General features: G+C 41.4%; 1 protein-coding gene and 2 pseudogenes across 1 annotated transcript; 1 reads left to right on the top strand and 2 right to left on the bottom strand.

Annotated features, from left to right (window-relative positions):
• The first annotated feature begins 5,132 nt into the window (after positions 1-5,132).
• On the top strand, positions 5,133-12,495 carry LOC119924074 (annotated as a pseudogene).
• A 5,310-nt stretch (positions 12,496-17,805) lies between these two features.
• On the bottom strand, positions 17,806-18,930 carry LOC119924071 (olfactory receptor 1052-like). Its single transcript, XM_038743141.1, has 2 exons — positions 18,231-18,930; positions 17,806-17,897 (listed from the first exon to the last, which is right to left on the bottom strand). The coding sequence occupies exons 1-2, from the start codon at positions 18,928-18,930 to the stop codon at positions 17,806-17,808; spliced, it is 792 nt and encodes a 263-aa protein (XP_038599069.1).
• A 6,421-nt stretch (positions 18,931-25,351) lies between these two features.
• LOC119924070 lies at positions 25,352-26,277 on the bottom strand (annotated as a pseudogene).
• Between the last annotated feature and the right edge of the window lie 616 nt (positions 26,278-26,893).

Raw genomic sequence — 26,893 nt, 5'->3', positions numbered from 1 at the left:
GAACAGGTATTGAATGCCCTCTAGACTGTAAGCTTTTTGTAACCAAGAAATGTGTCTACCACCTCTGTTTTATTGAACTCTCCCAAACACTTGCTATGTTTCTGCACAAAGTAAGCCATTTAGCTTACAATAAATACAAGTTGAATTATTGATTTTACAGACGAGGTAACAGGCACAGAGAAGTCAAATGACTTGCTCAAAGTCACATACTAGGCACATGGTGGAGCCAAGGTAAGAACCCAGGTCCTCTGACTTAGGCCCATGCTCTTTCTATTAGGCCATGCTGTTCTTCTCTGCACCTCAGTTACCTTCTCTGTAACATGCGTATTGAATCCTCCTCTCTCCAATTTAAACTATGAGCCCCATGTGGGACAGGAACTACAATGCTTGACATAGAGTAAACATTTAAGAAATACCATTAAAAAATAGATAACAGAGGGAATATTCCAGTTTTGTTGTCAATTAGTATCCCAGAAAACACATCCACATGTTTTTTTTGCTCCAGAAAATGAAGCCTTACTCAACTATAGAAATTCCCTAAGTATCTGAAAAGCAAAGTCATGAAGAAACCAAACTGAAAATAAATTGAAATTTCATAAAAATTGCAATTGTCGAAGGGAAGGGTTTAAGAAGAGCAACAATTACCATTCTTTCCCAAAGGGAGTGCTTGTTTCTTCTTTGTACATGGGCAGTTGGGGGATTAGGAGGAGAATTTGAATCCCAAGACACCTCAGAGTAACTATGAACACAACCACCAGAGGGTAGTTGGAGTTACTGATAATCAGAGGATAAATTATATAAATCTTTGTTCAGTCATTTGAAAGAACTAAACTTGATTTGTAGTCATAAGGCTGTGGATAATTTAATAAAGAATATGAATTTTAGACCATCATGGAGAGACCCAGGCCCCAGAAATGGTATGTTTCTTGTGAGTAGGAAATGTTCCTGTTATATTGTTGAATTGTACTCTCCCAAGAGTTTAGTAGAGTGCTTTGCACACAGCAAACTCTTAATAAATGTTGACTGGTTGACTGACTATAGAATGTTGCCCCTGAGCCATTTGGGATCAGTACTGATAAAACATAAATAATTGAGGTAAAACAATCAAAATAAACCATAGCTTTTGCAGAGACTTTTCTTAAGGTTTATTCAGGGAAAACAATTATAATTAATACATTAGATACAATGGTAGTAGAATGAATTTCTATGAGGGCTGAGACAGTAGATTAAGATTTGAGTAAAAGGAAAGAGAAAACAGAGAAAGAGAGGGATATAGTCAGCATGGCAGGAAGGAGTGAGATACACGGAGACAAAAAATGGAAGAAAAATAGAGAGCAAAGGTGAAGAGAAGAAACACATAGTTTCGTAACTACACACAAACTTTCAACTCCCTCTCTAGCTCTACACACACACACACACATACACACACACATACACAAATCCAGAAGAATCTTCCAGAATGCCTCCTTCTTGGGCAGCCTGCAGGACACAGGAGTAGCAGAGATCATTCATTCATTCATTCAATCGTACTTATTGAGTGCTTACTGTGTGAAGAGCACTGTACTAACCGCTTGGGTTAGTTGGAAACATATAGAGACGGTCCCTACGCAACAGTGGGCTCACAGTCTAGAAGGGGGACACAGAGAACAAAACAAAACATATTAACAAAATAAAATAAATAGAATATGTACGAGTAAAATAAATGAATAGAGTAATAAATACATACAAAGATATATACATATATACAGGTGCTGTGGGGAAGGGAAGGAGGTAAGGCGGGAGGACGGAGAGGGGGTGGAGGGGGAGAGGAAGGAGGGGGCTCAGTCTGGGAAGGCCTCCTGGAGGAGGTGAGCTCTCAGTAGGGTCTTGAAGGGAGAGAGTAAAAAAACTTATATAAAGACAATTATGCTGCCAAAGTAAAAACTAACTATATAAATATTTAAATTTCAGGAATGCATTTCCAAAGGTCAGCTTCCCTGCAGACACTTTCAAGTCACCGTAGCTCATATCAATGAGGAGTTTCTTCAACAAGATAACATTTTACTATAGAACTCAGAGAATCAATCAATCAATCAATCGTATTTATTGAGCGCTTACTATGTGCAGAGCACTGTACTAAGCGCTTGGGAAGTACAAATTGTCATCACATAGAGACAGTCCCTACCCAACAGTGGGCTCACAGTCTAAAAGGGGGAGACAGAGAACAGAACCAAACATACCAACAAAATAAAATAAGTAGGATAGAAATGTACAAGTAAAATAAATAAATAAATAAATAGAGTAATAAATATGTACAACCATATATACATATATACAGGTGCTGTGGGGAAGGGAAGAAGGTAAGACGGGGGGATGGAGAGGGGGACGAGGGGGAGAGGAGGGAAGGGGCTCAGTCTGGGAAGGCCTCCTGGAGGAGGTGAGCTCTCAGCAGGGCCTTGAAGGGAGGAAGAGAGCTAGCTTGGCGGATGGGCAGAGGGAGGGCATTCCAGGCCCGGGGGATGACGTGGGCCGGGGGTCGATGGCGGGACAGGCGAGAGCGAGGTACAGTGAGGAGATTGGTGGTGGAGGAGCGGAGGGTGCGGGCTGGGCAGTAGAAGGAGAGAAGGGAGGTGAGGTAGGAGGGGGCGAGGTGATGGACAGCCTTGAAGCCCAGGGTGAGGAGTTTCTGCTTGATGCGCAGATTGATCGGTAGCCATTGGAGGTTTTTGAGGAGGGGAGAATGTACCACCTCTGTCTGTCACGATGCTTCCTGCCGTGGGTTCATGATGTTACTGCTCCTGAAGTGAAGTTTCCTCCAGCTGGGGGAATGGCATGTATGGTGACTCCCTGGATCTTAAGAAACTCTGGAGAACAGCAGAGGACCTCTCTGTTCTCCTCTGAGATAGTGAAATGATCCTGGGACTGAAACAAGGGCAACATGGGAAACACTGAAGCCTAGTGGGTAAAGCACTCAACTGTTTTCTTTAAACTAAAAGATAGTTGAAGAAAACGGAAGATGAGTAGAAAATCGATCTACTCATTTCTGTCCTCAAAATGTTGGCTCACAATGGCATCATTCCAAGCAAGTGATGGGGTAAGTATGACAAGCACATCAATTTTATGGGAGGTTGAGAGTACTTTAGGGCTTACATGATGAGGATATGTTGAAGTGGGAAGCAGCATGGCCTAATGGAAAGAGACTAGACCTGGAAGTCAGAGGATTGGGGTTCTAATCCTGATTCTGCCGTTCATTCATTCATTCATTCATTCAACTGTATTTATTGAGTGCTTACTGTGTTCAGAGCACTTTACTAAGTGTTTGGGAAGTACAAGTTAGCAACATATAGAGATGATCTCTACCCAACAATGGGCTCACAGTCTAGGAAGGGGAGACAGACAACAAAACATAACAAGTAGACAGGTGTCAAAACTGTCAGAATGAATATAATTATAGCTTTATGCACATCGATAATAAAATAAATAGAGCAGTAAATATGTACAAGTAAAATAAATTAATAAATATGTACAAATATATACAAGAGCTGTGGGGAGGAGAAGTGGGTAGGACAGAGGGAGGGGGGTGATGGGGAGGGGAGAAGGAGAGAAAAAAGGGGGTCCAGTCTGGGAAGGCCTCCTGGAGGAGATGAGCTCTCAGTAGGGCTTTGAAGGGAGGAAGAGAGCTAGTTTGGCGGATGCCATGGAGGGAGGGTATTCCAGGCCAGGGGAAGGATGTGGGCCAGGGGTTGACGGCGGGACAGACAAGGACGAGGCACAGTGAGGTGATTAGCGGCAGAGGAGCGGAGGGTATGGGCTGTGCTGTAGAAGGAGAGAAGGCAGGTGAGGTAGGAGGGGGCGAGGTGATGGAAAGCCTTGAAGCCGTGAGTGAGGAGTTTTTGTTTGATTTGTAGGTTGACAGGGAACCACTGGAGATTTTTGAGGAGGGGAGTGACATGCCCAGAACGTTTCTATACAAAGATAATCCGGGCAGCAGAGTGAAGTATAGACTGAAGCAGGGAGAGACTGGAGAATGGAAGGTCAGAAAGGAGGCTGATGCAGTAATCCAGTAGGGATAGGATGAGAGATTGAACCAGTAAGGTGGCGCTTTGGATGAAGAGAAAAGGGTGGATCTTGGCGATGTTTTGGAGGTGAGACCGGCAGGTTTTGGTGATGGATTGGGTGTGTGGGGTGAATCAGATAGTGGAGTCGAGGATGACAAGGTTGTGGGCTTGTGAGACGGGAAGGATGGTAGTGCCACCTACAGTGATGGGAAAGTCAGGGAGAGGACAGGGTTTGGGAGGGAAGATAAGGAGATCAGTCTTAGACATGTTGAGTTTTAGATTAGGGGCAGACATCTAGATGGAGATGTCCTGAAGGCAGGAAGAGATGCGAGCCTGGAGGGAGGAAGAGAGAGCAGGGATGGAGATGTAGATTTGGGTGTCATCAGCGTAGAGATGATAGCTGAGGCCGTGGGAGCATATGAGTTCCCCAAGGGAGTGAGTATAGATAAAGAACAGTAGGGGACCAAGAACTGACCCTTGAGGAACCCCTACAAGGGGATGGGAGGGATGTCATGTGTCAGCTGTGTGACCCTGGGCCTCTCTGCCTCAGTTTTCTCAACTCCAAATGCGGATTTAATAGCTGTTATTCATCTTACTTTGACTGTGAGATTCATATGGGACAAGAACTGTGTCTGACCTGATTAACTTGTATCTACCCTAATGCTTAGAGCAGTATTAAGCATATAGTAAGAATTAAACAAACGCCATTTTTTAAAAAATGGAGGGATAGCCTAGCCTCAAGAATAGAGGCAGAGAATATGGAAGGGGCAGGGAGGGCATGATTATGTGACCACTGTAACTCCAGCAGACCCCCAGGAATGAACCTCTAACCAGATTCCAGAAACTCCAATTTCCTTTCTGCAGGGAGCCTAAGCAAGATGGAGACTGGTACCACCCACTCTAGATCTTGCTCTAAACACTGGCCTAGGAGCAGAGGGGCACGTGCCAGAATTCTCTTCACCTGTCAGGCACCTAGATAAATTGGAAATTCAGAAAACTGGCATTCCCAACCCCTCCACCCCGAAGTTGAGTCAGGATTTGGAGAAGTGGTAGGGTGAAAAGGCTAAGTGCAGCTCAGAAATCAATTATGCTATCATGGAGCTCTTCCTGTGTAAAGAGCACTGTAATAAGCGCTTGGGGAAGTACAGTACAGTAGAGCTGGTAACCTGGTTCCTGCCCTCAAAGAGTTTGCAGTCTAGTAGATTGTTCACAGCACACAGTGTCACATTTGCTGCGGTGCCCACAAGGGCTGAATGACCACCCTACAAACCAGCTTTGGACCAAAGAAACCGGATCCCTGGTATAACTCTACACACTCAGGAGAGGCAACATTTCTTTTTGATTTTAGTGTTTTTCTTTTCCTTAAGAAAAATTTTAAATTCTGAACAAAAACTATCCATTACTAGTTTGCTTCCTGATGCTCTAAATCAGTCCATAATTCTTCTTCTACTGTGGGATTACGGGAGACACAGGCTTTATATTTCCTCATCTGATACTGATGGAGAAAACCTTCAGTGCTGGTAGGTTTAATATTGAGTTAACCTAGAGATATTTCCAAGAGAGGAGACAAATATAGGGCATGTTTTACAGTTGATGACACCAATGGATCAATTTTTGAGGGCCTGAGAGAGACTCAGTGAGTGAAGGATAGATCTTCCTCCAGGAAGGTAAGAAGGAATCTGCTCATTGTCTACACCACTTATTCACTTCAGTGATTTTCAGGGGGCAAATTATCAGAGAGCCTCATACTTTTTGCTTTCATTTCTTTGACCAGATTCTGCCACACCCCAGCAGAGGAAAAACACACATTTTGGAGATCTGGCTGCAGCAAACACCACAGTGACCGAATTTATTCTTGTGGGTCTGGTTGAAAATCCAGATATGAAGGTCATTGGCTTCCTGACATTCTTTATGATTTATTTGGTTGCCTTGATTGGAAATCTAGGGTTGGTCACAGTTATTAAGGCTGACGCTCAACTGCACACCCCCATGTATTATTTTATCTGTCATTTGGCTTTCTTAGATGTCTGTTATTCCTCCACCGTTCTTCCCAAGATCATAGACAACCTCTGAGTGCAGAATGAAACCATTTCCTTTAACGGATGTGCTGCACAAATGTATTTTTTAATTGTTCCATCCAGTAGGGAGTGTTATCTCCTGGCTGCAATGGCTTATGATCATTATGTGGCAATCTGTAACCCCCTGCTTTATTCATGCATTGTGTCCCAGAGAGTCTGTTACCTCTTTGTGGCCGGCTCCTACCTGGTTGGCTTTATAACTGCCACTACGCAGACGTATCTCACCTTCAGTTTACTCTTCTGTGGCTCTAATGTCATTAATCATTTTGTCTGTGATGTTCTCCCACTGTTATCTCTGTCTTGTTCGGCTACCTACATTAATGAGATTGTGCTATTTGTCTTTGCCATCTTTCTTGAAGTATTAACCTCCTCAGAAATCTTGCTCTCTTATATATGCATATTAGGTGCCATCCTGAGAATCCAATATGCAGAGGGGAAGCAGAAAGCTTTCTCCACCTGTGCTATCCACCTGTGTTCAGTGGTACTTTTCTATGGGACATCAACATTTATTTACATGCGGTCAGCATCTGATTACTCTCTGGGGCAGGATAAAGTGACTTTGGGGTTTTATACAGTGGTGATCCCCATACTGAACCCCATGATCTACAGCCTGAGGAACCAGGAGGTCAAGAGGTCTCTGAGAAGAATCAGTAGTATAAAAAAGGCTTATTCATGCTGAATTTAAATACAGCAAAATAATAGCATTGGCAATGGAGTGTTTGCTTTCTAGTTAGTCAACCATAGTTATTGAGCACTTATTGTTTGCAGAGCATGGTACAAACACTTAGGAGAGTACAGTATAACGATATAATAGACACATTCCCTGTCCACAAGGAGTTCGCAGTCTAGAGGAGGAGATAGACATTAATCTAAATAAATAAATTACAGATATGTACGTAAGAGCTGTGGAGCTGGAAGGGGAGGATGAAAAAAGGGAGCAGGTCAGGTCGATTCAGAAGGAAGTTGAAGGGAAAGGGAAGTTGAAAAAAGGGAGCTTAGTCAGGGCTTAGTCTACTTCGTTAATCTTTAAAATGAGGATGTTTACAATTGTTAACTAAATTATGAAATTTAATATAAAAATGAAATGGAAAAATCCAAATATTTTCTATGCATTTATATGAACAGATGTACTTCATGATTTCCTTTTCTGACATTCAAGAATAGTTGAAAAGTATGATGCATACTTTGTTAACTGTCTTATACCAGGCCTGTTTTAACAATAATAATGATAATGATAGTATTTGTTAAGTGCTTACTATGTGCCAAGCACTGTTCCAAGTTCTAGGGGAGTTACAGTGTTATCAAGTTATATCAGATGGGGCTCACAGTCTTAATCACCATTTTTACAGATGAAGTAAGTGAGATACAGAGAACTTAAGTGACTTGCCCAAAGTCACACAGCTGACAAGGAGGCAGGATTAGAACCCACAATCTCTGACTTCCAACATGGCATGCTGCAAGCCTGCCTCTTAATATCTTAAACTTTGTGAAGACTTTGCTCAAAGAAGAGCAACCCCTACCCTTCTTACTGATGGGCCACTTCTACAGTGGTCTTCCAACATTCCACTACTATATCCCATTGGTAGAGATTGTGCTTCACTAGGTCTTTTCAAAGTTCATTCTGCCCTTCTGCCCTTCTGGCTTGGGTGTGTGTCCCCTCTCGGGTCACCAAACCATAATTATTCAACTATTTGCCATAGATTTCCTACCCAAGGGAGCTTTGTTGCTGTGACCACCACCGTTCTGTTGTGCTGACTGAGTTTCAGTTTCCTATCGTTGGTAATTTATTCCTGCCATCTGATATTGAGTGTGGTTCATAGATCTTACTGACTTTAGGAGCTGGATGCAGATCTTGAAAATAAGTATCAGCCTGGCCTAGTGAGTAGAGCACCAGACTGGGAGTCAGAAGCACTTGGTTTCTAATCCTGGCTCTGCTGCTTGTCTGCTGTGTGATCTCGGGCAAATCACTTTACTTCTCTGGGCCTCAGTTACCTCATCTGTAAAATGGGAGTTAAGACTGTAAGTCCGATGTGGGACAGAGATGGTAACCAACCTGATTAACTCCATCGCTTAATACAGTGTCTGGCACATAGTAAGTGGTGAACAAATATGATATTTTAAAAAGTGAAAACATCACAGTCATGTTCAAGTTTAGATACCACAACTATCTCCTCATGGACTCCAACTAGGTTTGGCATCAGTTAACTTGTCATTTCTTATTACTGATCTGCCAAAAGTCTTTTTGGATGTCTGGATTCTGTGTTCTACTGAACTCTGTTGCACAGTCAACTCCCTTCATTATGGTCTACTTCATCGCTGCATATTACCCCATGGCAGTGACTTGCTTTCTTGTTTCCAGGGCCTCTGGTATTCTTCACCTTACTGTGATAGTCTTGAGAGTTCTTTGATTATACCTCCCTGCTCAGCTCAGGTACTTCCTTGGCTCTTTGCATTATCAGCATCAACAGCATTTCGTGAGCATCTACTGTGTGCAATGCTCAGTATTAGATGCTTGAGAAATCAATCGATGGTATTCACTGAGCACTTACTATATTCAGTCCACTGTCTTAAGCATTAGGGAGGGATAAATACTACAGAATTAGCAGACATGTTCCCTGCCCACAGCAAGCAAATACAGAAGTAACAGAGGTGATTCCTTTTCTTGAGGAGCTACAGTACCCACCCTATCCTGGTTTTTGATCAGGGACAAAGGAAGAGATCAGAGCACAGAGGAAAATATTGTGTCTGATTCCAAGGTCAGAAAGTGGAGGAGACTGGTGATTTTAGTTGGGGAGGAATGAAGGGAAAATCCAGGCTAGATGCATGAGGGTGGAAGTTGTAAGATAATAACTCTGTTGTTCTATCCTAAGCATAGAGTACCCACAGATAGCAATCAATAAACGCTATTGATTAATAAGGAACAACGAATTTAGAGGTAGGAAGGGACTTGGAAAAAGAAATGAGGAAGTATTTGAGAACCTGAGAGACTTGACTAAGATGTCCTGCAACTCAGCCCTGGATCTTTCAAAATGAGTGACATACTCCCTTGAACAGAAGCTTTGTCTCCCAGCTAATCGTGTGCCTGTGTTTTCTGGGAAATTTTGTATTGTACTCTTCCAAGCTCTTAGTGCAGTGCTCTGTACATAGTAAGCACTCAATAAATATCACTGGTGATCATCGATGATGATGTCTCTTAGAAATAATAATTATAATAATAATGGCATTTGTTAAGCACTTAATATGTGCCAAGCACTGTTCTAAGCGCTGGGGGGATACAAGGTAATCAGGTTGTCCCACGTGGGGCTCACAGTCATAATTCCCATTTTGCAGATGAAGTAACTGAGGCACAGAGAAGTTAAGTGAGTTGCCCAATGTCACACAGCTGATGAGTGGAGGAGATGGGATTAGAACCCATGACCTCTGACTCCCAAGGCCGTGCTCTTTCCACTAAGCCACATACATGAATATATAAATACTCTGATACGTCCTTAAGGGCTTGGATGGTGCAGAAGGACTGACATGATAGGGAAGTATAAAACAGGGTGATTAGCAATTAGTTGGTGAAGGGCTACAAAAAGACGAATAATAATAATAATAATAATAATAATAATAACGTGTGTTATGCTCTTACTATGTGCGAAGCACTGTTCTAAGTGCTGGGGGGATACAAGGTGATCAGGTTGTCCCACAGGGGGCTAACAGTTTTAATCCCCATTTTACAGATGAGGTAACTGAAGCACAGAGAAGTGAAGTGACTTGCCCAAAGTCACACAGCTGACAAGTGGCGAAGCCGAGATTTGAACCCATGACCTCTGGCTCCCAAGCCCATGCTGTTTCCACTGACCCACACTGTTTCTCTTAATGAATTAACCATCCAGATCAGATGATCTTTTCTTTTCCTAAAGATCTCCGGGGATGAGAAATACATAACTTTCTGGGTTTGCCTGCTTCAGAGGTGCATCCTGACAATCAAAAAGCCTTAGAGGTTAGGATATTTTTCTCAACATTGACTCAAGGGTGCCAAGCGTTGGGTTATACACTTTGGAGCATCATAAACAGATGGCTCTGATTAACTGTGACCTTTATACATTTCTTTCTTGTAACTTTGTTACAACTTTGTAACTTTGTTATAACTTTAGAAAAAAGTTATAAAATGCCAAGCCCTGATGATTGCTGATTTCCACTCAAATTCAGATCTCTATTTATAAATTATAAAATAAATTTTATTTCTAAAATTGTTTCTTCCTTCTCCATTTAGAATCAGACTTACACCATCTCTCCAGCTTCTGATCTGAACACTCGAAACCTTAAAAAAAATACAATATTTTTAGCAGTCTAGTAGCCAAGTGAAAGAGCATTGTGGATAAGTGGTCAGAGGTCTTCAGAGCTTTAGAACTTGATGGAACTGTAGAGGTCTAGAATAAGTCAATCAGTGAATGGTATTTATTATTTACCATGCGCAAAGTACTGTAATAAGCACTTGGGATAGTACAATGCAATAGAGTTGGTAGACACACACTGCCCACAAGGAACTTACAGTCTAGAGGGAGAGACAGACGTTAAAATACATTATTAATATGAAACTAATCTGAACATGTGATAAGGGCCTGAGGATGAAGTGGATATCAAGTGCTTAAAAACATTGACCTGTAGGCCTCTAAGAAAATCTCTGTTCAATAAATAAGATTGTACTTTGAGAAAACTGAAGGCAATTGATTTTAAAGCAACCTCCAAAATCTTTCTTTCCCCTTTAGCATAAAGCAATTTGGATTGAAGAAAAATTGAAACCCCCCAAAAATGTTGAGTGCTGGCATCACAAATCACAGAGTTCTCATAAAGGCTCCAAGTAAGTGAAGTGTAAGCATAGGGCCATGTTTTATCAAAACACTGAAATATTTGCATTTTAATAGCTATTAAAATAGTAAAATAATTTTTGAAAAGCATCATCTTTTGATGTAACAACTGGCAAGATATAATCAGAAATCTCTCAATTGAGCTTATCTTCAGTCAGTAGTTATTGTCCTGTGGTCAACTACAGAAATGTAATAATGAATTTGAAAAATGTAAATGCGTCTTTTGTATGCATAGAGCTAAATATTTTTCTTGCTCTATGGTTATAATTATTTCAAAAGAACCCACAAATATATAAACTCATTAAGCATGTGGTTGGTTTCTTACAATGTCTCAGGCACTTGCTGCTAAAAATAGCCGAATATCAAAAATAGTACAAATTTCAGTAACTTGCAGAATAACAGCACATTTGTCGGAATAAATCATTTTTTAAAAAGTTGCCTTAGTGTCTGATTATCAGAATAACTCATACAATAAAATCACTCTCATATAAAGTAACTATAGGGCATATCTGCAAGATGGTCCTTGGGTACCCATACCTGTATTGAGCAGTAAAGCCAGTGAGCATCACAACTTCTTTCATTGCACTTTATTATTTAGTTTGGAGCAAAATTGGAAAATTAAATTCTAAAAAGTTCATTTCACATTTAAATAGCCCAAATAGGGCAGTAAATATGCAATGTAAGAATAACACCCAAAGCAGACAATAATTTCCAAAATGCATAAATCCTTAGATTCTGAGCCTTGCATGGATAGCCTCTTCATGGGACAGACAATTCTGCCATGAGTTGACTCCATAGGTTCTCTTAATATTGGATGTAATGACATTTGGGGACACAGTCCCTTAAGACCTTCAGAGCTCTGAATCCTAGCTCGGAACCTGAATCCAATTCAATAAAATGTCTTGTGGGACTTCTGATGACATGTGTCATCCCCTCATCCCCCTGGCATGGAATTCCCTCCCTCTCCATATCTGCCAAGTTAGCTCTCTTCCTCCCTTCAAGGCCCTACTGAGAGCTCACTCCTCCAGGAGGCCTTCCCAGACTGAGCCCCCTCTTTCCTCTCCCCCTCCATCCCCTCTCCATCCCCCTGCCTTGCCTACTTTGCTTCCCCACAGCACCTGTATATATGTATATATGTTTTGTACGTATTTATTATTCTATTTATTTATTTATTTTACTTGTACATATCTATTCTATTTATTCTATTTTGTTAATATGTTTTGTTTTGTTCTCTGTCTCCCTCTTCTAGACTGTGAGCCCACTGCTGGGTAGGGACCGTCTCTATATGTTGCCAACTTGTACTTCCCAAGCACTTAGTACAATGATCTGCACACAGTAAGGGTTCAATAAATACGACTGATTGATTGACTGATGTGTCCTCTCTGGAGTGTGGAAATGCTCTGGTGGTTTGTTATTTTCCTTTCTTATTTTAGTGATTCATTTCCTATTCCCAGAAAAAGGTTTTTCATCAGTCCCAATCTGGTACACCTTCAAGAAATCTATTTCATCAATGATAAAATTACATAAATCGTAACATGGAGAGCCAAATAAAAAATGGATTTTATCTGAAGTGGGGCTGCAAGTTCAAGTCAATTCTGTAAGCAACCTTGATTGTACTATGTCCATCAATCAATGGCATTTATTGAGCTCTTGGGAGAATAGAATTTGATAGAGTTGGTAGATATGATCCCTGCCCTCAAGGAGCTTACAGTATAGTGGCAGAGACAGATATTAAAATAAATTATAGAAAGGGGAAACAGCAGAGTATAAGAATACGGACACGAGTGCTCTGTAGCTGAAGATAGAGTGCATATCAAAATGCCTAAAGTGTACAGACCCAAGTGCATAGCCAGCGTAGGCGTTTGGGTGACCAGGGTGGGGAAATGAGAGGTTAGTCAGGGAAAGCTTCTTGGAGGAGATATGATTGTAGGAGGGCTTTAAAGATGGGGAGAGTGGTGATCTGTCAAATATTAAGAGGAAGGAAGTTCCAAGCAAGTGGGAGGAGAAGGGCAAGGTGTTAGTGGTGAGAGAGATGAGATCAGGAACAGTAAGTAGTTTGACATTTGAAGAATGAAGTGCCCGGGTTGGGTTGTAGTAGGAATTGAGTTAGGTTAGATAGGGCAGGGTCGAGCTGATTGGGTGCCTTATGACCCGTGATAAGGAGATTCTGCTTAATGAGGAAAAAATGGGCGACCACTGGAAGTTTTCGAAGAGTGGGAAGGCCATGAGTCTGGGAACCAGAACACACAAGAATTAGTTCCAGCTCTGCCACTAGCCTGTCGAGTGGCCTTGGGAAAGTCATAACCTCTCTATGCCTCACGTTCTTCATCTCTAAAATGTTGATAATAATAATAATAGCTACCTCTCCCTACCTTAGATGTCTTTCATAGACAAAATGGTATGCTTGATGTGAAAGCATTTTGGAAAAATGAAAGATCTATGCAAATACAAGGTGATTTTCTTTTAATTATTTTTACGATGAAATGCTCAGCCTTTCCTGTCCCTTGTGGACAGGGATTGTCTCTCTTTATTACTGTATTGTACTTTCTAAGGTCTTAGTACAATGCTCTGCACACGGTAAGTACTCAGTAAATTCGAATGAATGAATGCAAGAATAATTGAATAACCCCATCTCATCCATGTGGCCCTGTGCTTCGGAAGATCTGGGTGTGGTCCAGAGCTTCCCGAACCACCCCAAGTCATACTGGAAAGCTTCAAGAGACTCCCCTGGAAGTTTACCATGTTGACTTTGTGGGAAGTTGCACATGGCCTTGTGATTTAATAATAATAATAATAATAATAATAATAATAATAGTAATAATGACATTTTTAAGTCATTACTGTGGGTCAGGCGTTGTACAAAGTGCTGGAGTAGTATACAAAGCAAATTGGGTTGGAAATTGTCCCTGTCCCACATGGGGCTCATAGTCTCAATCTTCATTTTACAGTTGAGGCCACTGAGACCCAGAGAAGTGAAGTGACTTGCCCAAAGACTCACAGCAGACAAATGGCAAAACCAGGATTAAAACCCATTACCTTCTGACTCCCAAGACTGTGCTGTATCTTCCATGCCATGCTGCTCCGCTGTCCCTGGATGGGTCAAGCAGTGGGTTTCTGGAACTTTGAGGATCACCTTGCCCCCTTCTACCTTAACTCCCTTCTCTCCTTCTACAGCCCAGCCCAGACAGTCCACTCTTCTGGTGCTAACCTTCTCACTGTGGCTCAGTCTCGTCTGTCCTGTCATCGACCCCTGGCCCACATACTACTTCAGGCCTGGAATGCCCTCCCTCCTTACATCCGCCAAAGAAGCACACTCCCCCCTTCAAAGCCCTACTGAAAGCTCACCTCCTCCAGGAGGCCTTCCCTGACTAAGCCCACCTTTTTCTCTGCTCCACCTCTCCTCCCAATTGTCCCTCCCTTTGTTCTACCTCCTCCCCTTCCCACAACACGTGTGTATATATGTACATATTTATTATTCTTTTTATTTTATTAATGATGTGCATATATCTATAATTCTATTCATTTCTATTAATGGTATTGATGCCTGTTTACTTGTTTTGATGTCCATCTCCCCCCTTCTAGATTGTGAGCCCATTGTTGGGTAGGGATTTTCTCTATTTGTTGCTGAATTGTACTTTCCAAGAACTTAATACAGTGCTTGGCACACAGTAAACGCTCAATAGATATGATTGAATGAATTAATGAATTTGGTTGTTTCCCTGCTCCACTCTTACTCTTATTCCTGCTCCCCTTCTGCCTTCTACTTCACTTTCCCAGGGGTGGAGAAAGTGTGGAAGCAGTGGGTGGGACCTGAAGGAAAGGAATCCTACCTATTCCATGCCCGGAACAGACTCCTTTCCTCCCTTCTTTTCCTGTTCTCACCATGGCCCTTTCTTCTGTGAATGCGCTCCCTCATTAGACTCTAAGCACCCTGAAGGTAGGGATCCTGTCTTAAAACTCCTCTGTTCTAGTCCACATGCTTAATGTAGCACTCTACACAAAGCAGGCTCTCAATAAATACTATTACTGTTGACTATTGCTACCTTTACTTTCCTGATTGTGTCCCTTTCTTTCCCTCTTCAACCATATCCTTGACAGAATTTTTGAAATATATTTTGGTTCCTTTTGAGGATTCCAAAAGAAGTTGGGACCCCTCCACGTCCAGAATCACCCATATCAGTCGGAATAGAATTCTTTTTCTGAAAATCACACTGGTTTCTCCTTTGTGTTTGTGCGCTGCACAGAGACTGTTAAGTCAATACAGAGCCACATGGAGCCTTGGGCCACAAGGGGCCTCTGCTGGGATACAAAGTCTAATAAAGGGCTCACCACGGATTCAGTCTTGGGGTGAATCAGAGTTTGAGTTTTATCTCCCAAAAGAACAAATTTAGCTGCTCTAGGACTCTTAAAATTTACCTATGTGTACTCTTTCCTGTCAAGCTACAGCATTTTAGCCCAGCCCACATGGAAGTGTGTAACTACATTCAGAGTTCTGGAGTTTGAGATTACCTGGATTTCCACACAGTATTCCAAATGCATTCTCTCCATCCGATCCCCTACCTGCACCACCACCCTGGACACTTTTCTCTAATAAAAATGATAATAGTAATAATAATAATAACAATAATTGGGGTACTTGTTACGTGTTTACTCTGTGTCAAGCACTGTACTAAGCTCTGGAGTGGATACAACACAATCAGATCATAGTTCCTGTGTCTCCTAGGGCATACAGTTAAAGTAGGAGAAGGAACAGGTATTTAATCTTCATTTTATAGATGAGGAAACTGAGGTTCAGGGAAGTTAAGTGGCTTGCCTAACATTGCACAGGAAGTAAGTGGGGAGCCGGGATTAGACTCAGGTTCTCTGACTCCCAATCAATCAATCAATCAATCGTATTTATTGAGCACTTACTTTGTGCAGCGCATTGTACTAAGCACTTGGGAAGTACAAGTTGGCAACATATAGAGACAGTCCTTACCCAACAATGGGCTCACAGTCTAAAAGGGGGAGACAGAGAACAAAACCAAACATGCTAACAAAATAAAATAAATAGAATAGATATGTACAAGTAAAATAAATAAATAGAGTAATAAATATGTACATATATATATATATGTACATATATATATATATATATATATATATATATATATATATATATATACAGGTGCTGTGGGGAAGGGAAGGAGGTAAGATGGGAGGATGAAGAGGGGAACGAGGGGGAGAGGAAGGAAGGGACTCAGTCTGGGAAGGCCTCCTGGAGGAGGTGAGCTCTCAGTAGGGCCTTGAAGGGAGGAAGAGAGCTAGCTTGGCCGATGGGCAGAGGGAGGGCATTCCAGGCCCGGGGGATGACATGGGCCAGGGGTCGATGGTGGGACAGGCAAGAACGAGGTACGTTGAGGAGATTAGCAGCAGAGGAGCGGAGGGTGCAGGGTGGGCTGTAGAAGGAGAGAAGGGAGGTGAGGTAGGAGGGGGCGAGTTGATGGAGAGCCTTGAAGCCCAGGGTGAGGAGTTTCTGCCTGATGAGCAGATTGGTAGCCACTGGAGATTTTTGAGGAGGGGAGTAACATGTCCAGAGCGTTTCTGGACAAAGACAATCCGGGCAGCAGCATGAAGTATGGATTGAAGTGGGGAGAGACACGAGGATGGGAGATCAGAGAGAAGGCTGATGCAGTAGTCCAGATGGGATAGGATGAGAGCCTGAACGAGCAGGGTAGTGGTATGGATGGAGAGGAAATGGCGGATCTTGGCAGTGTTGCTCCCAGGCCTGGGACCTTCATTCCAAAGCTATTGGATCCCGATAGGGATCTCCCTATTTCTTACGTTCCTGCCTGTTTCAAAAATGAATTCAAGCAGCCGAAACCTACAGTGCATTCTTTACAGGAGTGAAAATGAAGTCTGGCATCAGTCTGAAAAGTATCAAAAGGTATTTATTGAGCATACAACTATGAAAAGGAAATACAACACATTATCTCTGCTCTCAACTTCCAATCTAAGGAAGAAGCTTACTCACAACTGTATGATTCTGTACCTTGCCTGTTGCTTTCTGTTATTGCTTCTTGCCTATAATTTCAAGAAACCTGCAGTTTCTCCCACAGCCAGCTACACCAGGTTCCGAGCAGTCCTGATGCAAGAAGGAAGAATAGAACTGAAGGAACGAATGGTAGGGAGAGAGTAATGGAGACACAGAGAAGTGAAGGGGAGGGAATGAGGGAAAAAAGGGAGGGAAGGACAGTGTAGTGGAGAGGGAAGTTATGAATGTTACACCAAACATTTGATTTGGTGTAAGGTTTAAATGTGCTCGTTGGGAAGTTTGGAGCCACTTCCCAACAGATTCATCCATCATAAAGCCCTCCAACCCGCGAGCTCCATCAGTGGCCTTGTAAAGTGCAAATTCTCCTGGCCTGCTCCAAGAAGGGCCATCAGCCCTGACATAAATTCTGCCTTTGGTGCAGTGAGGTATTTGGGAAGTTAGGGTTACACCATGTAGAGGGTGGCCACCCAATTCCTTTTTGGCACAAAGCTGGACAAGTGTTCTCAGCATAATCAAAGATAAAGTTACAGAAAGAGCCATAGCTAATAGGAAATAGCAGGATCTTGGTTCTAAAACACTAACCTTATTCCTAACATCCCAAAAATGTAATAGACAGCAGAGCGATCATAAAGCAGAAACATTGTGAGAATATTTTGTTATGGACATCAGTCAATCAATCAGTGTTATGCATTGAGCACTTAGTGTGTGCACAGCATTTTACAAAGTGCTTGGAAAAGTACAATGCAACAGAGTTAGTAGATATATTCCCTGCCAACAAGGAGTTTTCAATCTGGAGGAGGACCTTACAGTTTAGAGTTTTCACAGGAAATCACCTGAAAAATGTTGAATTTAATATCTTGGAGATGTTCACCCATTAATTTGTACTTTATATACCCTTGTTTTCACAGAAAATATTTTACCCTGGAGCTCTCCTATGATTTATTTTTGCCTCCCTACTATGAACATCTGTGTTACTATTCTTATTCATTTATTGTTCATTGTTGTCCATTCATTGTTCACTAGAGAATCAGTGCAGTCTAGTAAAAAGAAGACAGGCCAGGAAGTCAGAGAACAAAGCTCTAATCCCAGCTCTGCCATTCACCGCTGTGTAAACTGGGGGAAGACACTCAACTAATCTGTGCCTCATTTTCCTCATCTATATAATGGCAATCCAATACCTGTTCTCCCTCCTATTTAGACTGTGAGTTCTGGGTGGGACAGGGACTACTGGCATTGCTTAAAGGAGGTTTTGATGTAATTATTGGTGGCAATTTTTCCACTTTATTGACCTTTTCAAAGCCTCCTTCACATCCTTGTTCCTCAGGCTGTAAATCAGGGGGTTTAGCATGGGGATGACCAGGGTGTAAACCACTGCAGATACTTTCATCATCACAGAAGAAGTGATTGATGACATTAGGTCCACAAAAATCCAACCTCAATAATCCAATTGTGTGTGTCAATGAATTGGCAAGACCTCCCAGGTAGCACACAAGCACTACCTGAAGGCAGATCTTTGGGGTCATAATAGCTGTATACAATAGGGGGTTGACAATCGCTGTATAGCAGTCATATGCCATGATAGCCAGGAGGAGGCCCTCAGTAGTAATATAAATGGCAAAAAAGAAACTCTGAAAGACACGGCCAATAAATGAGCTGGACTTATGTTCCAAAAGGAAATTAATCAGCATTTTAGGGACCAGGACAGTCGAGTAGCAGATATCACAGAGTGCGAGGTTACACAGAAAGAAGTACATGGGAGTGTGAAGGGTGGCATCAATCTGGATTAATAGGATCATACACACATTTCCTATCATAGTGACCAGATAAATGATCAAGAACAGGGCAAAGAGAGACATCTGCAATTCTGGATGATCTGTAAGGCCCACAAGCAGGAACTCAATCACTGATGTGTTGTTGCTTCCAGCCATGTATTCAGATTTTCAAACGGATTTTCCATTTAAATAGAAAGCAAAATGATGTCAACAATAATCGATCATATCATTTATTAAACATATTTATTAAACTATGAAAGAGCAATAATTGGGGTATTTGTGAAACACTTATTATGTGCTAAGCACTGTGTAAGTGCCAAGGTAGATAGAAAATAATAAATTGGGACATAGAGGCTGCCCCACGAGATTCAGCCTAATCCCCATTTTACATATGAGGAAACTTAGGCCCAGAGATGATAAGTGACTAACTAGGTCACAGAAAAGGTAACAGAGCTGAGATTTGAACCGAGGCCTTCTGTGCTCTAATGACAGGGATTGTAGTAGTAATGGTATTTATTTAAGTACCTCTTGACTGCCATGTACTGAACTAAGGACTTTGGAGAGTACAATAGGAGCAAAAGACACTTTCCTGGCCCATCATTGAATCAATATATCAATGGTAAGTTGTACTTGGAAGAGCATAATACAATACAATATTTGGTAGAATAGTTGGTAGACATGATAGAGGAGAGCAATAATTAGATTAGTGGATAGAGCATGAGCCTGGGAGTCTGAAGGTTATAAGTGTTAATCCTGGCTTCGCTCCTTTTATATGTGGCCTTGGGTAAGTAACTTCACTTCTCTCTGCCTCAGCTACCTCATCTGTAAAATGGGGATGAAGATTGTGAACCCCATAAGGGGACTGTGTCCAACCCAATTTGTTTAAATCCACTCCAGCAGTTAGTACAGTGCCTGGCACAAAGTAAGTGCTTAACAGATGCCATTATTATTACTATCATTATTATTATTACTCATGCCCACAAAGAGTTTACAATCTAGAGGGGGAGATGGACAGAGTAAATTTTGGATTAGGGAAATGGCACGGTACATAAGTGCATTAACTTCCATATCCAAATGAATACTACTTCGTCATTTGAAAGGCTGGGTTAATAAAATTTATCAATCTTCTTCTTTGTGACAATGACTTTATTCAATTACAACCCAGTAAAAGAGAGGAAGATATTCACTGAGAGAGTGTTTAGCCCCAAGCCTCCACTAATATGGTCAGCCCAGAGAATTTACCTAAATTCCTTCCAGATGCATTTTTTGGTTTTGTTTTGATTTGTTTTCCAGCTGCTACTACTGTTACTATGGATTCTGATCCATAGCCTGTGGGCGTACTCAAAACACCTCTTTCCTAGTTCGGAAAATAAAGGGTAAAACAATTGACATGACTCATAACCATATCCTATGCAGCCATGCAACCTCAGGATGTGGAGTTTGAAAGAAACCTGAATCAGAAACCAAAGTTATTTTGTGGCCATGAAAACAAATCTTATTTTTCTATAATAACTGAGTCCTACTCTCCATTTTGGAGTAGTTTAGGAACTATGGAGGAGAAAGCAACCACTCCTATGCCCAATCTCTTCCCAATTAATTCTCGATTAGAAAGAGGTGGCCATTCCAATGACAGAATCCACATGTCCTGCTGCCTACTCTGATCTTTGATAGTGTTGATCTCTCGATACATAGAAGAAAGATCAACTGGGGGACAGAGAAATAGGAATCAGCATTCTGGAGACACTCCAGGAGTGTGTGTCTGCCCCCCTGCTTCAAACACATGCCAGCCATGGTGTTAAATGGTGCCCCTTGACTGTCCACACAATAATAATAATAATAATAATAATAATGATATTTGTTAAGCACTTACTATGTGACAAACACTGTACTAAGCACTGCAGTGGATGCAAGATAATCGGGTCCCACATAGGGCTCGAAGAGGGAGAACAGATATTGAATCCCCACTTTTGCAGATAAGGGAACTAAGTCACAGAGAAGTAACTTTCCCAAGATCACACAGCAGGTAAGGGGCAGAGCTAGGTTTAGAACCCAGGTCTCCTGACTCCCAGGTCCACCCCTGGATTTCTTATGCTGAACATAAGAGGGACAGATATGAATTCTCCTTTCTCTAAGTCCTTATGACATCCCTATTAGTCAGCCCAGTTGTCTCAAGTACAGAGGGCAGAAATTATTACTGTCATCATTATTATAATTTTATTATTATTACTTAAATCAGCTTCTGGCCTCATTAATATATTTTTCTTTCTGCTGTGTATCGATGGCAGAAAGCAAAAAGAACGAAAGTTTTACCACCCTAAAAATACCTTTGTTTTAAGGGACCCCCAAGAAGCTGAGTTGTAATATAGAGCCTCAAGGAGAAAATTTGGCAGTTTGAGTAGACTAAAATGAATAAATCATATTTGAAGAATTTGCAGTTCTTCCCCTGGGAGGGCAGAGAAAGCACAGCACTTTGCATTGAGGGAGTGCTCAGTATGTAGGGAAGCAGCATGGCCTAGTGGATTTAACATGGGCCTGGGAGTGAAAAGGATCTGGCTTCTAATCCCGGCTATGTCACTTGTCCGCTATGTGACCTTGGATAAGTCACTTCATCTCCTCAGTTTCCTCATCTGTAAAATGGGAATTAAGACTGTGAGCCCCATGTGGGACAGGGACTGATAGACTTCCCAGGGCTTAGTCTGGTACATAGAAAGCACCTAATACCACTGTTATCATTATATGTCCCATTAACTGGCTGGTAAATTGACTAACTTTATTCTTGAAAAATTGGCTGTGATCGCAACAATTTTTACTTGTAAATCAGACTCTTCCACCTTCCTCCATTTAAAAACCATCAGATGTCTTAGACCATGCTTCTCCAATGTGCACTGTGGAACTGGTGATGTTCAGAATGGCTCCAAAGAGCTGTAGAGTCCAGGTAGGGATCTGCATTCTGGGAACAGCCACTCACTCCCTGGGCTTCCACTGCTGAGATTCAGCTAGGAATGGGTTGTAAGGAAAGGGACAAAATTTAGAAAAGCCTCTTTTCCACTGTGCTCCAAGCTAGGAAGGTTATGGCATAGCGCTCCCTTATTCACTGAGAAACCACCTGATGGAATTCATTGCTCTAACTTTTTAGGTGATGTAACCTTGCATTTGAAAGTCCAAATAGCCAGATATATGTTAACATATCCACATACTAATTTCACTCAAAATGTCCTCACCTGTTTAGTAGCTTTGATTTTTGTCTTGCAATTCTACTCTACAAGTAAAAAAAAATAAAAATGGCCACTTTCATAATAGAGGAATTTTTCCCATCAATTCTAATCAAAATCACTAGATCTAGTTCGACTCTCCACTTCACTTGCCTGCAGAGACCTAGCCAGTAAATGGAGAGCAGAATATTCTTCCCTCAAATCTTTCACACTGATAGACTTCCCATATCAGATGAGTGTGTTAGAATGGCAAAGAAATGCTCGCTGTCTTTAATCATGCAATGTCCAGAATGATTAAACGCCTGTTGCCGGGAGGATTCAGCCTTAGCAGTTTCTATGGTTAATGAAGATGTTTTAATATTGGATTGAGGATCACTTGGGGACAAATTCCCTGGCTCATACACAGTCCTGAAACTCAGGCGACCCACAGATTGGATCATTAACTTGCCTTTTGGGTCCCCTGGGCTCAGACTTCTCTGATGGTAATACTGTAGATTGCCCTTCTTTTTAACTTTGGGACTGTCCAACCCCAACCTTTAGGGAAGAGCAATGGCAATGTTAAATGTCTGTATGTCCTTGTTTGCATTAAAGTGAATGTATAATCACTGATATACAATAGTAGACAGTGCTCTGCATAAAGACCAAAACTTTTTTTCAGAGAAGGAGGAAAGAAGCAATTTGGCCTGTAGAGAAGCGGTATGGTCTGGTAGACAGAGCACAGACCTAAGAGTAGGAAGATCTGGATTCTAATCCTGGCTCTGCCACTCATCTGTTGTGTGGCCTTGGGCAAGTCACTTAAATTCCATGTTCCTCGGTTACCTCATATGTAAAATGGGGATTGAGACTGTGAGCACTACGTGGGATAGGGATTGTGTCTAACCCAATTATCTTGATTCAACCCCAGGGCTTAATACAGTACTTGACACATAATAAGCACTCAACAAATGTCATACTTTTTAAAATGTGATCAGTTGGATTTGTAGATGAGTTAGGGCTTAAGAAATAGAGTGATGCACTCGAAGATCTGTACATAAGTGCTCTTTTACATTGTGAATTCAGAAGTGCTCAGGTAATGCAGAACTGTTGAGATAGCAGATGGAGTGATTTAACCTGAGGATAATAGCAATTAACAGAGAAAGTCTCTTTGGAGAAGATGTGAATATAAGAGGGCTTTGAACCTGAGAAGAATGAGGAAGATGATCATTCTGATTTGAAGTGGGAGGGAGTTCCAGGCAGAGGGAATGTCATGGGGAAAATGTTGGCAGCATGAGAGACAAGACCATCCCTGCTCCTCAGGCTGCAAACCAGGCGGGTCAACCCGTTTATATATTATATTGGATATAAGCCACTGTGTGTACTTTCTCTTGCTCGATGGAATACTGGCAGCTTGGCTGGATGTGAGTTGGTTAGCTTGAGAGGAGTGAAGAGTGTGAGCTGGGGTGTAGTGGAAGAAGAGAGTGGATAAGTAGGAAGAAGGTAATTAATTTAGTGGCTTAAAACCAATGATTTAGGAGTCTCTGGGTGCTGCAGAGAGGAGTGAGTAACTACTAGAGTTTAAACAATGGAGATAAAAGCAGAATGGTATTTTTGAAAATTCTCTTTTGGGCAACAGAATGACATACAGAATGGAGAGGGGTGAAATTAAGTAGTTCAACTGATCATCATCATCATTGAAATTTATTGAGTGCCTACTATATGCAGAGCACTGTACTATGCATTTGAGAGAGTACAGTATAAAAGAGTTGGTAGACATGTGCCTAGCCTACGATGAGCTTACAATGTTGGAGAGACATTAATATAAATAAATGTTACCAATTTACAGTAAACTCTGTTATCAACACTAATGCATGATGCTGCCATGCAAACTGTTGAAAAAAACAGAACTATTAAGACTCTGTTTTTGGAGGAAAAAAATTCTCTTTTAAAGCTTGGGAGGAAAAGAGCATCACAGATTCCCCAGTAGTCAAATTGAATTATATAATCTACTGGAATCTCCTGAGGAATGAATTCAGTTTAGCAGATCATAAAATCCACTCTAATATAGAAGGTGCACGAATAAATCAGGATTCAACACTGGAAAACAGACTTGGCCCTACCTTCCCATCCCAAGGTGTGTAATTTAGAGTATGTTGGTCTCTAAGGTCGTAGCTGAGTGTCAGTTCACTTATTTTAATGTTTTTGTCTGTGTGCATGGTTGTATTTGTGTAGTAATAATAAAAATTATGGTATTTGTTAAGTGCTTACTATGTGCCAAGCACTGTTCTAAGCACTGGGTTATTACAAAGTTATCGGGTTGTCCCCCCTGGGGCTCACAGTCTTAATCCTCATTTTACAGATGAGGTAACTGAGGACCAGAGAAGTGAATTGACTTGCCCAAGGTCAAACAGCAGACAAGTGGTGAAGCCGGGATTAGAACTCACATCCTCTGACTTCCAAGCCTGGGCTATTTCCACTAAGCCACACTTCTTCACATTTGTGTATATGTGTATGATCAGAGGTGCCAGTGGTCTCTAGATTTATGAGTGGGTCTCTGTATGAGAGTGGGTGGGTGAGAGTGGAGAGAAGAGAAAGACGTTGATGGAGAAGGTGGCAGTAACAGTATAGTTTAGCCTTAAGTGGTAGGGATAAATAAGGCTACTTAATTTGCTTGTAAAGCAAACTGTAATATGGAATATTTTATTCATATAGGCCTGAGAGTCAGAAGGATCTGTATTCTAATCCCTGCCTCACCACTTCTCTGCTTTGTGACCTTGGGGATGTCATTTCACTTTTCTGTGCCTCAGTTATCTCATCTGTAAAATGGGGATGAAGACTGTGAGTTCTATGTGGAACAGGGACTGTGTCCAGCCTGATTATTGTATCTACCTCGGTGTTTAGTAGAGTAGTACTAAGCCCTTAGTACTTAGTCCATACTTAGCCCATAGTAAGTGCTTAATAAATACTATTTAAAAAGTAATACCAATAGTAAAAAGATTGGAAATTCGTTGGTATGTTTGGCTAAAAAATACCTGTTCCATCCTGTAGCATCAAATATTAAGTCAGGGTGCTATCTACATTTCAGTGAAATTCAATACATTTTAAGGAACACATTCTTGCTCTCAGGCAGTGTGTTCCTCAACCAAGTGAAGGGAAGTGTTATGGCACTTATCCAGGTAATGAAGACCAAAAATCTACTCTTGAAGAAAAAAATGACCTGGACCCTTGAATCACCTTGGTTCAAATTTTATTGTTGTTCAAATTTTTATTTCACCTTGTTAAATAAATCCTTCACCACAAGTCACTCACCACAATAGAATACATGACACTGTGATTTTCTTTCTTGAAACTCCCTTTCTAAAGGCTTTTGAAAAAGGAGAAAACTATGTTCATTTGGAAAAACATTTTCTCTGTAACAGTTTCTTGACAGCATTTTTTGCATCTTTATTCCTCAGGCTGTAGATAATTGGGTAAAACTTGGGAAAGACTACAGTATAAAACCCAGCAACAACTTTGTCTGTGTCCATGGAATAGATAGCAATAGGGCATAATTACATGAACAGAAGGGTCCCATAGAATAAAGTGACAGCTACTAGGTGGGAAGCAGGTGGATGAGGTTTTGCTCCTTGCTCCTGAAGATTGATATTCAAGACAGTGATAAGAATAGATACATGTGAAGATGATCATAAAAGTGCTTGTTTGGATAAAGCCACATAAAAAAAGCTAGAGCTCATTTAAATGGGTGTCAGCACAGGACATTGATAACGATGGGGGAATATCACAAAAAAATGATTTGTCAGATGGAGCCACACAATGGCAACCTGAACATGAGGCAAACGTGCACAATTGAGGTGATGCTCCCGCTTCCATGCACCCCAACTATAAAACCAGCACAGACCCTCTGAGACATGAGTGTCGAGTAAAGCAATGGGTTGCTGATAGCCACTTAGCAATCATGTGCCATTGCCACCAGAATAAGGCATTTGGCGACTGCAAAGCAACTGAAGAAATACATCTGTAGTGCACAACCATACAAAGAAATGCTTCTCTTGGATGCTAAGAGGTTCACTAGCATTTTGGGAGCAATGGCTGTTGAATAACTGATGTCCAGGAAAGACAGATTACTGAGAAAATAGTACATGGAGGTTTGAAGACTTGAATTGGTATTGACCAAAACCATTATTCCAATATTCCCCGCCAAAGTTAATACCTAAACCCCAAGAAACACCAGATAAAGGTTAACTCTGAGAGGTCGATAATCTGCGAATCCTACAAAAATGAATTCAGTCAGCAAGGTAAAATTTCTCTCAGCCATTATCTTGATTTGGATGTCCTTTATGCCAGGGTCCAGCTGTAGATGAATTGTGGGAGTTAACTTCATCATGGGAATGAGTGGCGCTACAAAATTCTTGACACTTCAATAAATGTCATTTGCCATTATTATTTCTTTTTAAAGGAGGATGTTTTTAGAAGATTCCAGGTTGGGGAACTAGGAGCCCTGCAGGATCTGTGAAAGCAGGTGTTGGAGAATCCGGATTTCTTGCAGTGCAACAACATTCTACAGGATATATGGAAAAATAATTCACAGATAAATAAGCACACACACACGTTTCTTTCTGTAGAAAGTGTTCCTCTACTTTACTGTGTTTGTTAACCTACATCGAGTAGAGGAGGCAAATTTCACGTACTGTGATCATCCTTGGTCATCTCAAGAGCCTTTTGTTTGGAAACCTCTCGAAACACTACAGCTGCATGGTTTGAAGCCAGCATCTTGCAAGAAAGAACAGGTCCATGTATTAAGAAGCTAAAGTTTACATCCATATGCACCAGTTTGTACCCTTCCTAAATGAATCATTTGTTGTGATGTCGACTACTCCAGCCCAGGCAAGGACTCGACCACCATGCATGAGATCTTCTGGACTTTTAGAAGT

The sequence above is a fragment of the Tachyglossus aculeatus genome, unplaced genomic scaffold (assembly GCF_015852505.1).
Source record: "Tachyglossus aculeatus isolate mTacAcu1 unplaced genomic scaffold, mTacAcu1.pri scaffold_78_arrow_ctg1, whole genome shotgun sequence".
Classification (NCBI taxonomy): Eukaryota; Metazoa; Chordata; class Mammalia; order Monotremata; family Tachyglossidae; genus Tachyglossus; species Tachyglossus aculeatus.
This window is presented reverse-complemented; position numbering and strand designations above follow the sequence as displayed.

Excerpts from the sequence above, each read along its gene's own strand:
- LOC119924071 (XM_038743141.1), bottom strand. The coding sequence starts at position 18,930 with ATGGCTGGAAGCAACAACACATCAGTGATTGAGTTCCTGCTTGTGGGC. Across the intron at positions 17,898-18,230 it reads ACCTCCTTTAAGCAATGCCA|GGTATATAAAGTACAAATTA; the intron begins GTAGTCCCTGTC and ends TGTGAAAACAAG.